Below are 12833 nucleotides of genomic sequence, written 5' to 3'. Positions count from 1 at the left end.
AGAACACTTGTGGACAAACTCCTTGCCAACACGATGGGACTTGTCAGACTGGATTTACAGACAAAGGGTATAGATGTGTTTGCCCAAAAGGATACGAAGGCAGCAATTGTGAGATAATTAATGGTACGTAAAAACTCCATGAAAAACTTTAATGAAAACAAATTTTGTTTATCTATTGATGAATCGAGCCCCTTCCAAAAGACCCTTTTTATCCCTCTCTGTCTCTCTGCACTGTAAGTCTGTTTGTCTCCCTTTTCTTTCCCGGCAGCAGGCGTCTAGCCATCTAACTTGTCATCCCATTCGTATGTGTTTGTGTAGAAAATCAAGAATTCCATCACAAATCTACTGATATTTTTTTCCAGCCATGGGATGGATACAGATGACGCCGTCCACAGTTTGCTTCGGAGCTAAAGATGATTCGTATGGTATCTTTAGAACAGCCATTTCAGGTAACATCATTACTTTCAAATTAACATACCAACATGGTCATGTCACCTGTCATGAAGCGGATCCAAGCTATCAGTCCAAGTGGGGTTGCCTTTGGCCTCCTCTCATTCCTAACTCAATGGCCACTTTGATAATTGACAAAAACCGTAATCTTCTTCTGCCTACTAAGGATTACCGATCAAATTTTTCGGGATGTACGTTTTACAGCTTTCCTTGGGCCACAACCGAATCGCCAGAACTGCTCCTCGATAACTTTTCTTCACCGCTGATGGTGGAGTCGAACCAAGAATTCCAAATCTGTTACAGTGAAGACTTATTCAGATGGGGCGATTCTAATAACGGGTTGGCACGAACATGTGTTGCGGTGTATGGTCTGTATGTTTGAGCAGCGGTGATCGCGTTGCCCAACGTTGTTTCGGAACTTTTGCAAAAGTTCATATATATTTCATAGGAAGTAGGAAAATAATCTATTGAGAAAGAAACGAATTCCAGCTCATTTAAACTAAAAACAATAATCAATTCTTCAACTGAAGGCAATCAAAGAGCTCCCTCCTTCCAAAGAAATTTCTGAAGGTTAACTCAATTTTGCTCTTCTCTAAACTGAACCATTACCCGACTGCTTGAGCGATAGTAACAAATAAAGGCCACCTCAAAATGCTGTGAATCAAATGCTGGTCTAAAGGTCTAAATTCTAGCACCTCCAGGGCATTGTGTTTTGTTATCAGGGGAGAAAAAATTCTTAACGGACCTGTCAATCTTTACCAAGTATGAATGAGCAAACTGCCAGTAAATTCTGTTTTTGAGTAACCCCGAGAGGAACTGGTATCTCATGCAGGGAAACTAGAAATACTCCTAAAAACGGGATGAAATTTAGCAGGGTGGGTAACACGCCAATCAGTAAGGTCACATAAACTTATCTCAACATTTCACCTTGTGTACGAGGCAAACAGAGACCAAACGCAACTGGGATTCTGAAAGGGAAGGATCAAAATTCCCTAATTATTGGGTTTTTTTGCACCACTGTATATTTCGAATGGCAACTTTTTCCTGAGTGAATTAAATCCACAGTTCATTGGAGAGGGAGGCCTTTGATTAAACCTTCGGAATGGTCAAAGTCACTAAAACTATTAACTCAACAAAAATTATCTTGAAAGGAAGTCTGTTAAACCAAAAGGTCGAAACGATAGTGACTAAAAATTTTGTAAATGAAAATTGTACGACAACGACGGGCAATGCTTTTTCTTTAGGAAGGGTTCCGGTGAGAACGTGTGGAAGACAAATGCTTCCGTTTCCTTTAAAGATTAAAAATAACTTCAGCGGAATATCTCAACCTATGCCCTGATTGTAACTGCCTGTCTCCTCTCTCTGTCTTGATCAGGGCGAATGTTGACTGTATTATGTTCTGTTATTTTTTCTATGGGTTAACTGCGTAGATATTAAGCAAATATTAGATGAGGTTTAGCATGATATCATGAATCATCAGAAGTGAAGTCTGAGTGATCTGCTGAAGCCTAATGCTGAGGTAGATAACACAGACGTGAAGCTTGATACCTCATGATATTATACGAAAACCGAATTCAACAATAGTTTTATTACTCATGTGCTTAAGTAAACAGCAAAAGAAAACACTTCTTTAAGAGTATGCAGAAGGATGTTAACACAGCGCGGACGGAGGATTGGGTAACTAGGCAGTCTTTGAACGCGACATGATGAATGAAATATCTGCTGCAAATGTTTGCTGCAGATATCTGATCGAATGCTCCCGACCGATCAGATTTTTCATTGTAAGTCTAATGTATAACAAGTGTAGTTAAATATCAGGAAACTCTTTTCCTGTTGATATCGATGTTACTCTCCATGGATTACGGATGGAAGAAAAAGAGAGGTCGTCCTTAAAAATGGAAAAGCTTAGCAACATCATGGATGGAGAAGACCGGAAATATATTTCCAAGGCTTTATTATGTATCTTGAAAGAAAAATTGAAACATGGAAATAAATCGCTATGGCAAACAAATCTCTGAGCAAAAAAAAGATATTGCGCAAACTTGGATTAAGTTTAAAATAAAAAAGTTTCCAAACGCTTGATATCGCTAAGTACCCTACGTAGTGTCTACAAGACATAAATGTTATTTAAATGACATCTTAGATCTCGCTTGCTATCGCTATTTTATTCACCTGGTTAGTCTTATCATTATTACTATTATAAACACAATAATTGCTACTTTCAATACATTTAAATTAGCGTTGCTATTATTCTAATAAAAATAACTATTTCGTTATGAGAACTTGTAAAGTGTTCTCATTAGCAATGTAGTTTGCACAAGCGATAGAAAGCTGCCAGTGTGTGCACGTAGACTGCTTGTACGTGCATGTTAGGTATCTGTGTAAGCAAAGTGGATTAGAATGGTTTACTAAGTTATGCTTATTAAGTAATTTATGTTAGCCTCGTAACTTATGTAGTTTGTAAGTACTGTGTAAGTAACTGTGCTATTGTGCCACTGATAGGTTTCTCTTTGGGAAAATTTTTGGCAAATTTTATTGGCTAAAGAATCTCTACAGACATTGATAACGTCCAATTTAGAAAGCAGAGTTTCTTCCAATTCGGGAGTAATAAATCTTTTTTTTTTTTAAAGAATGTTGGTTCTTTTTCCACAATGGAAATTTTACTTCTGAAGTTATGCGACTCTAAGTATTTACTTTTATCAAAAATTGGATAAAATCAGTTCACCTCTGCTTAAACTTAGGAGGAAAACGTTTCTATCACAATTTCATTGCTCACAAATTTCATTTAAGTTATGTACGTGTGTTTGCCAAACTTTGCGACGAACAAATTATTATTTTAACTGGTATGCAGTAAATAAAGAAGCTACCTCCCATGGAAAGTTCCTCATCATTATGAAGTATACGAAGAGTCCCACGCAAAATGTAGCTGTGGTATCCAGGAAGTCAAATTATCATTGCTCGCCTCGGAATAGAAACATCATGCAAAGGTGGTCGTCATTTTCTCTGCGAATTAAGGAAGTTTCACTGGTGTAAGAACATCTGCTTCCAAAATAGATTAGATATGTCTAAACAGATTTTAGAATATTATCAGTACTCCTTGATAGATGTCAGGGTCTCAAGGAATAATTGTGTTGATATCATTTTTTTCTTCTTTCTCACAGGTTGAGCACTTTTCCTCTCATTAAAAAGGCCTCTTGTCTTTCATAATTGCTGCTGATAATAACTAAAAAAAACTGCCTCTCTCTATAAGAAACTCAATCCACTGCAAAACCTACGACTCGTATTAATTATTTCCAATCATGCAAAATAAAAGCCTGGTGCTTTTAATTTCGAGGGCTACACAGAAACAAGCAATTATTCATGGAAAACATGTCTACCATTTTCTGTTTTTGCAGTGACTGTTTTTTAAAAGTGTTGTTCTTTCCGAAAGGTGAGCATGTTCCTTTTATGTTAAATCTATCAAAAGTTAAAGGCTTCAGTCACTCTTTTTTGACAGGTTACCAAAAAATAAGATTCGACAATCCTTCGAGAATGCCGCAATACATCGGTGACTTGTTCTGACTTATCAATAGCGAAAATGGCCTGAAATCATCAGAGGGGTGCATTTTTTTCTTGGTTTCACTCAAATCACTTCGAATAAACCACCATTACCGAATGTCTTTTGTAGAAGAGACATTATATAGGCCCATTGTATCTTTGTGTTTGCTTTAGTATGTCTAGAAGACATAAAAACTCGTTTCTTCCTTATAACGCTAGTATGAGAAACAGCCCTTCGCCCACTCGTGAAAAGGAAAAACTGTTCTTTGGCGGCTAGCACCTGACGTTCAGCCTCCAATCCCTAAGAAGTGATCGCCTCGGATACTTCGTTTTTAACTTGATCCAGCCCATGTAGAGCCTCCAGTCAATCCTCGCTGATTTCTTCTTTTATTTCGTTCCCTTCTACACTGTCTGGAACGGGTGCTGACTCTAGTTCGTCTGCATCGCGAACCAATGATACTTCTTAAGTTAATGCTTGGTTCTTGAGAGACGTCTTCAGTAGCATTTGTCAACCCACATACAACACCAGTACATAAATCACCTTGACAAGGATTACAAGAACTTTTTCCCTAGCGGTCTCATAGCCAGCGGAGGATCACCAGTAATCGGCTTTTATTGGAACTCCTGCCTCAATACAAGGTCTATTTTTTTTAAAGTGGGTGTACATTATCAGGTACAAAACAGATGTTTTAACTCTTTCTTTCCCACGAGTGGCCAAATGATTTCCCCTGCCGTCCAAATACTGAAACGTGATAGGATAACGATTTATGTGTTGGACATTGCTAAAAACTTTGAAAAAACAGAAGCTTGATGTGCATCAAATTCTCGTGACCAGTATTACAAAAATAATGCAAAGGATTTAGGAGAAATGCTATTCTGATAAAGCGGTGCAAAAAATCAGCATACAGCTGTAGATGCTATGATACAAATGACACTTTTCAAAGCTTTCCCTTTTTTAATCCATCTCGTATTATTGACACAACATGCAAAGGCAGTCATTCGTTGCCTAGTGGATTTAGGGAATTTTCAGTTTTTTAGGGACACGGCCTGTTTCGAGGAGAGTCTCAGTAAGTTCTGTCTATAAAGCCAATTGGAGCTGATGATCAATTCTCAGAAACGTCTAGAGGAGGGAGATTTGATAAATCCTAAACTGCCTTAATCAAAACTAAGGACTTCCAACAGGAACATGGAATCATCTGTCAATTACACGTCTACTAAAATAGACTCGTAATTAGAAGATATGTTTATTGCATGAGCAAAGTTGCCGGGCGTTTTATATTAATAAAACGACCGTTCAAGAAAGATATTTTATCTTTCTGTAAGAGAAAAAAAGAAAAATACTCTGAATATATTTATTGATCCTATGAATTTTGAATGTGATGAAAAAATATCTAAATGAGCTAAAGGCCAGGTGTCTGCTTACCCTGCTGGGGGTAGAATATTTTCACCTGTCATTTATTTGACTTTCCAGAGGATGTGTTTACAGCGTAACTCGCAGTAAAAATTGCGACATCATATATATCTGCTAAAATCAAATGGCATTCCCTCAGTCCTGAATCTTTCTATCAAGCGAAACAAAATCGTCAAAGAGGTCCTAAGTCGCAAAATTTATGATTGTATTCGTTATTTTATTTATCCTTATCAGGCGAGAAATGACAACTGCCAACTGTGTTGACTTTAGCTTCATAAAATGCCACTTTTCATTAAAACAGGTTTAATTAAACCGCCTAATAAAAGACCGTTGTCTTGGAGTAAGCATGGACTTTTCTGCGCTTTTCATGATTGTATCCTACATTCCATTTATGACTTACTTAACGTTTGGTAAAGGTGAGTTGCAAACTGGGATTCATATATTCTGAGATTCATTTATGGTTGTATCTTCTTTCATTTGTCTATTAAATCGATTTCACTAGTCTAAAGCTGTCGCCGCACTCGGCTTAATAATTAGCATGTCGGTAAGATATAAGTTAACGCTTTGTCGTCAACCTAAATCCAAACCTTGTACATGTGTTCACCTCCCATCGATGATTTATCAAAATAGGCATTACAAAAAATATATATTTTGGGAAAATTTTTGCGGTATCCCATTCCCAAGAAAATTAAAAATTAGTCACAAGGTAACTCGCAACGCCGATAGCTTCTAGTTATGCTTATGCTCTCCTATCAATAACATTCAATATAATTCATCAAAGTTTGGAAGAGGAGAATTTGAAGTTCTTACATTGTAGAGAAGTTGATCTTCACCACCCTTAACCAACACGAGGAATCATTTTTAAAATAAAATAATGCTAGCATATGGAATCAACGATTTACATTTTCATCGTTGTCTATTTGTTTAGAGACATAGCTTCCATATATCTACCGAAAACTAAAAAAAAGGCTTTTTTTGTTGGCAAAGGGAAGCTCGCAATACAAACACGTTTAAGGATTAGGTTTGAAGATAGACTTCAACAATTTAAAAAAATAATGAGTGACCTTAAGTGGAAATGCTCTCATTAAAATTTGCACAGACGTCTCGTGCAGCTTGAAAAATTTCTTCGCTTTCAAAACTCAAGCCTCTTCTTCTGCTGTTCATGAAAAATATTAAGTTGTCTGAGTAATTATCCTTTTTCTTCCCTAATCATTGATGCTCTGATCAAAATTTTTTTCAGCGGTTAATAATAAAACGAACTGACGGTGTTTTTTTAGAGCTGCTAATCTGAGGGAGCTGCAGCTTGACACAAGTGGCAGCTCTCAACCATCAACAAACCATGCCAATCTCCATTGTGAACGCGTGCAGTAGCGTGATGCTAGACAACAATGGGTCATACGTCAACATGAAAAAAACCTGCTAAATTAACTACAGTTGCAGTGACCGCAAAATCGAGAAAGGCAAATAAAAACAAACTTTTAACTATCTTCAGATTATAGGACATCTTGGAAGCGAACTTTTCTCACGGCCAACGATCTCAGAAGCAAACAATTTCCTGCATTTAGATAATTTCATGTTGTCTTTGTTTTCTCCTCAAAGTCATCCCTCTGCCCATTAATAAAGTTCCCCTTTTAATGGTTTCTTTTTTTTAACACGTTCTTATTCCTTTTACCGTCGTGGTGTGCTTGAGATCGAAAATTTTCGCCAAGGAGTTTGGTCTCAACGCTAAATGTTTGTGATCATTATTTTATTTCTGCCTAAAATGAAAACAATTTAAAGTTTTCTAAATATATTTTGATTGCTTTATTTTAGAGCGAAATCGTTCAACGCTGTTTCCAGATTACTTCGTCTTTGCTGACAAACGTTTGGTAAACCATATAATCGAAACTAAATACGTCAAAGACTTGGATCACTGTGAGCTTTTCTGCTACGTGAACGACAACTGTGTCAGTGCTAACTTCAAAAAAGAGCCAGAGACTGGAGGAACGGCTTATGTTTGTGAATTAAATAACGCAACTCATCTTGAATATGATACTGACCTGTCGACTAATGCCGTTTTTCTCTATCGGGGTTCAAAGGTAAACTATAAACTATGAGTCAAATTCACCAACTTGACGCTTTTCAATGAATTGTGAAAAACAACCGAAATGTGCCAAAACTTCTGTTGTTTCATTCCTCTATCAATCTTTCAAGATATCCATCTCTCTTCTTGTATTATTTTTTTCTTTTTTCTTTTCAGAACGTCTGCGGTAAAAACCTTCCGTGTCAAAATAATGCAACTTGTCAGTCCGGTTTCACAATCAAGGGATATCAATGCTTGTGCCCTCCTGGATTCGAAGGAGAACATTGCGAAAAAGGTTAATTACAGAATGTGCCCTTAAGAACAAAATATTTCATAGGGTAGTTAAACCACCCCAATATATATATCACGTTTGGTCGTCGAGTGCGTATCTTAAAGGAAGGCTTCCAAGGCTGATCTTTGACGACTGATATTCGGCTACAGTTTGGAATGGTGTCCAGAGAGAGAGATTCCGCTGTAATGGAAGTTTTGGTTTAGACGAAATTAAAAATTAATTTGTCACAATGATTACTAACTAAGGCTTTTTCACCTCATAAGAGTTAAAAAACGAATGTGATATCCAACTCGTGTAACCACTACCGTTGTAGAATTTTTCTTTTCTTTCGACTTTCTTAGATATTGATGAATGCCAAAAAAATACTCACGATTGTCACTTGAACGCTACTTGTCAAAACACAAATGGATCCTTTGTGTGCACCTGTTCATTTGGATTTAACGGAGATGGACGGAACTGCACAGGTAAAAGCCTTTAGATTGTAATTGCCTCGTTATGACTTTGAGAAATGTTAGCTTGCTTGCGTTTGTTGCTTAATCTGTACGTTCCTTCTTGGTTGATTATCTTTGCCTGACATTCTTGACCAATTCCACTTAAACGCGAGAGAACAAAATGCTGAATATCCTCGCTGACCAGCTTTCTATTTAATAAAACATAGCGACCAACAACTCTCTAACGACAACTATCGCACTCAATGTGCAAAATAAGGAAGTTTACACATGTATCATACTTCAAGAATCGTGATTGAAAGCCTGTCATTTCTCAGATATTGACGAATGTGCAAGAAATCTTTCTTGTCATGTGAATGCTAACTGTACCAACACCATTGGATCACATGTATGTACATGCCACACTGGATACACTGGAGATGGACAAACTTGCTCAGGTGATATTAATAAGTTTCCTTCAATCCCAGCTATTAAAAGCGGGGAGTACTCTAAAACGTCCTTTAAACTCAAATTATGGTGCCGGAAGTAGTGAAACATTTATCCTAAAATGTAGTTCTACTCCATAATTCACCCTCATTAGAAATGATGGGCTATTTTATTTTATCCTACATCTTTAGAGATTAGGTTTGCAGTATTTTCTACAGGTGTTCATTAATTATTGATTTACCAAAACATTTTTCATCCTATCATCGAACTCTGGGTTATGACGTGGTGCGCTTGATCCCCATCAGACATCGACGAGTGTTCAAAAATTAACATCTGTGATGAACACGCCTCTTGCAGTAATATCCAGGGCTCCTACAGTTGCGCCTGTAATCCTAAATAAAGTTATATGACAAGTTGTTTTTAATATTTCCTTAAATGTTTCCTGCCAATGTCTGTTTCGAAAGATACAATAAGAGGCAAGTCACGGTGCTTGTTTGAGCAAAATGACGGGTCAAACTTGCCCCACTTATGCCTCTATTAGCACTTTTTCACGCGCCTCATTTCACGGTACAACAAGGGTTTTCAAAGTAAAAATCAACTTTAAAAAAGAAACTTAAAAGGTGGAAAGTCTCTAACGTAGTAATCAATTTGTTTTATAATATGTGGAAAAATCACGTAATTTTTATCGACATCGACTCGCCACGTTCCTCGAGTCGTTGTTTTTTAAAGTCATAATTTGCATCATCAAGTAATGCACGCTTTACGCACGCTTTTAGCTATACCTTTGTATCCCGTCCATGATTTGTTTTAATTTCCCCAATATAAAAGGGGAAATTTGTACACTGAAATTTAGCCATAAAAAATAGAGGTCAACGTGCTCTTTAAAAAACTACGGTTATCGTAACTCTTTGCTTGGTACATCTATTGAAAAACAATATCGTGTTCTCGGAATGCAAGCGCGCTTATTCGCCTGATTACGCGATTTCTGTGCGCAGCGCAGAATGCTCAGTACAATATTGGTAATCACCTTTAGACTGATAGCAAGATTCATTCCGTTTTGTTTATTTCAATACTATTTAATGGAAGAATATTTGCCCAAAATCAAGAAGCAGACAAAGAGAATAAGGAAAACCTAGGCAAATTTGAGTCTAGCCGACGAAGCTATGAGCAGAGTATGAAGTCGAAATTGAAGACTTTGCGGGAAAAAATCCAACAACGTAGGCTTAATGAAAGACTACGAGTGACTTGAACAGAAGGAAAAAAGAAATGTTGTCAGTCACTGGAAAAGGCTCGAGCAAAGCTGTACTAACCAGCGAAACTTTACAAGTCACGATGAGCGATTCAACTTCTCAATCATGTTTTTGGGCTGTTAAATCGGGCAAGGTTTCGTCAATTTAATAAACGGTAGATTACAGTGACACTCATTTTTAACTTTATCAAACTCCTCCTCTTGAAGTTCTTTCCTTAAGGTGTCGTATATTTCAAACGCTTTCGATATTTTCTGAAAAATGTACGATAATTCAAAGCTGAAATTGAGAAATACCATCACCCAGGTCAAGTACGTATCTTTCGGTTTTTCTTTTCGTATTTCGTCTTACTTCCGCTTCCAGGAAAATTTTGAACGACCCTGTCTTTTAGAAATACGAATTTTCTCTATGCTTTAAGCAGCCATAATTTGAGAAAATCTTGACAAGCGACCCTGGATTGAGAACGGTCAACGCTTATGACCTTATCGCCAACGGTCATTTATTAAACTGGCACAGATGATTGGCGATATCAAACACATGTAAAAACTTTCGTAATATTATACGCGTGCTGTTACGAATTTTCTCAGGGCGGGATATCATTTTAAAACACTGCAGTTTAATAAAGTAATTTTTTCCTTAATCTTTCTTATAAAGAAAAATATATAAAACATCGAATTAACTCAATTCAATTTTTTAGCCGATCCGTGCAATAATTACAGAAACCTGAGCGATGCTGACAGAAAGAGCACTTACAACACACCCTACGGTGAAGAAAAATGTGACGACGATTCCTCATCCATAATATTCGGGAAATGGTATCGTTTCGTGGGAGATGCCGGAACAAAAATGCCAACCTGGTGCGTGCCGCGGTGGAAATGTGGTGCAGCCTCCTCAGGCTGGCTAAAAAGTGGTCACCCCACATTGGCAGATGGTGAGGTTTCCTCCCAGGTCTGCTTCAACCGAGTTGGAGATTGTTGCAAGATATCAATAAACATTAATGTGAAAGACTGCGGATCCTACTTTATATACAAACTACAAAAGCCACCTTCTTGTTATTTGCGCTACTGCAGCACAGACTGAATGCTATAAGCAAGTCATTCTGCGCAGCGAAAGGATTCACAAATCGATTTATTGGCACGCACGTGTACATCAATGTACAGGATAACAGGGACTTAAATAATTTCACATGAGAAGTTATGACTTAAGGTAGTCAGTAATAGTGACTGAAATTCTATAACCTCGGTTGAATCATCATGAGAGTTGACTGAACAAGTGTTGTTTATCCGAGCATTGGAACAGACTCCCCCCACCCCCTCTCCCAGCTAATTAATGTCAACAACTATGGGCATTAGTGAGCTTCCAAATAATCTTAATATCATCTCTATCTATTCCAATCGATTTGCTTCACAAAGTAATTTTTAAGTACAACTTTTAGCATGGTATTTTGCTCATCAATAAACGTTTTGAACTCTTGATGTTTACTCAGGTCGTTAGAAACTAAAGCAGCTTAGGTGTGTTGTTGACATGACAGGACGGAAAAACGCGTGGACTGTAAGTACCTCCCGTTGTCCCATACAAAGCCTTAGAAAACTTTTCTAAGGCTTTGTATGGAACAACGGGAGGTACTTACAGTGCATGCATTATCCGTCCTGTCATGAAGACTGTAAATAATTTCTACAATTCTTAGCCACTGTGAAATCGATACTCAAACTTTCTGATGACATAGCATGGAAAAAAAGAACATTTATTAGTTTATGTAATTATGATGTATTTCTACCACAATAGTTGTGTTGTAAGCTTCGAATTCCGGAATTTTTTGAAATACGTTGTGAAAGTATACAAGGATTCGATCAGTTGGGAGTAGTAGTTTCTTTAGTCGGAAAAGACAAACTATCTGGGAAGCTCTACCAAAAGATAGCTCAGTACTGTGATATACTTCAACGATTGTATATTTTGAAGAGATTGGAGGCCGTGGTGAGTCTTTGCTGTCAGTAGAGTTACTAAGTTATAGTCTGTGGTGGGCTTAAGTGAGTTTTAAAGGACAATTATTGTACTGCCTATATGAGTTTCTCCTGAGAAAGAATTAGTACAAGTTGTTTAATAAAATAGTTTCAAATTATAGGAGTGTAGTATTCCTTAATCATACCTCAACAGGTGAATCTTGTAGGAGAGCTTGTTAGGTGAAATGGGTAAAATCTCAATGATGTCTACGTTAGTAGCTCTTATACAAGCCAAGCCAACAAAAAAAACAAAAAACAAAACAACACCAGAAAGAGGTTCGAAATGACGACCAGTTAAAACCTAATTTAACAACCTTTTCAGGCTTATTTGTGTGTGTGTGTGATCAGTAACAGAGAAGGCGTGATCTGTCACTCTGGTTGCTTTAGTTGTAAGTGTCTAAGAAAAATAGCACGTCTAAGTAATCAGAGGTTTACATGTCTTTGCTGCACTTTAAAAAATCTACGTTGACTTTCCTGAGGAATGATGCACATCAAGCTTCCTGAGGCCTGAATTTTTTTCAGGCCTTATTTCTCAACTGCTTAAGTTGAGTATATACTGCGATGATCTTCATTTGCTTAAAATGTATTTTCCGCAGTACAAATATATGACTTTCATGTATTCTTATCACACCTTCTCCATCTACGGGTATATAAAGAACTCACAATTGACCAGCTCCCAGTTGGCTTGATAGCTCAGTTGGTTAGAGCGCTGCACCGGTATCGCAGAGGTCATGGGTTCGATTCCCGTTCAAGCCTGAATTTTTTTCAGGCCTTATTTCTCAACTGCTTAAGTTGAGTATATACTGCTTTTCCCTTCCTTTAAATGTATTTTCCGCAGTACAAATATATGACTTTCATGTATTCTTATCAAACCTTCAACCCGATATCAAGAAACTTTACCAGCGCGCTCTTTTTTGCTCAGCATTTTTCTCTTTCTCTGTTTCACTTTATCCGCATTT

At 37.3% G+C, this 12833-nt stretch overlaps 1 protein-coding gene and 1 long non-coding RNA gene across 2 annotated transcripts; both read left to right on the top strand.

The window, feature by feature from the left end:
* Window positions 1-1842, top strand: LOC149052966 (uncharacterized). Its single transcript, XR_016188600.1, has 2 exons — window positions 1-123; window positions 319-1842. It is a non-coding gene; the product is annotated as an uncharacterized LOC149052966 (long non-coding RNA).
* A 3876-nt stretch (window positions 1843-5718) lies between these two features.
* LOC113669768 (uromodulin) lies at window positions 5719-11391 on the top strand. Its single transcript, XM_027185845.2, has 6 exons — window positions 5719-5814; window positions 7211-7476; window positions 7638-7755; window positions 8094-8216; window positions 8519-8638; window positions 10572-11391. Exons 1-6 carry the CDS (start codon window positions 5745-5747, stop codon window positions 10952-10954), a joined length of 1080 nt encoding a protein of 359 aa, XP_027041646.2. The 5' UTR covers window positions 5719-5744; the 3' UTR covers window positions 10955-11391.
* The last annotated feature ends 1442 nt before the right edge of the window (window positions 11392-12833 follow it).

Source organism: Pocillopora damicornis, chromosome 1 (assembly GCF_964200805.1).
Source record: "Pocillopora damicornis chromosome 1, jaPocDami1.2, whole genome shotgun sequence".
NCBI classification, from domain to species: domain Eukaryota; kingdom Metazoa; phylum Cnidaria; class Anthozoa; order Scleractinia; family Pocilloporidae; genus Pocillopora; species Pocillopora damicornis.
Note: the sequence above shows the minus strand (reverse complement) of the source record. Positions and strands in the feature narration are given on the sequence as shown.

Bases quoted from the DNA above. Each gene is read 5' to 3' on its own strand.
- LOC113669768 (XM_027185845.2), top strand. From the start codon at position 5,745: ATGGACTTTTCTGCGCTTTTCATGATTGTATCCTACATTCCATTTATG. The intron at 5,815-7,210 runs GTGAGTTGCAAA...GCTTTATTTTAG, and splicing joins TTACTTAACGTTTGGTAAAG to AGCGAAATCGTTCAACGCTG. The intron at 8,639-10,571 runs GTGATATTAATA...TCAATTTTTTAG, and splicing joins AGATGGACAAACTTGCTCAG to CCGATCCGTGCAATAATTAC.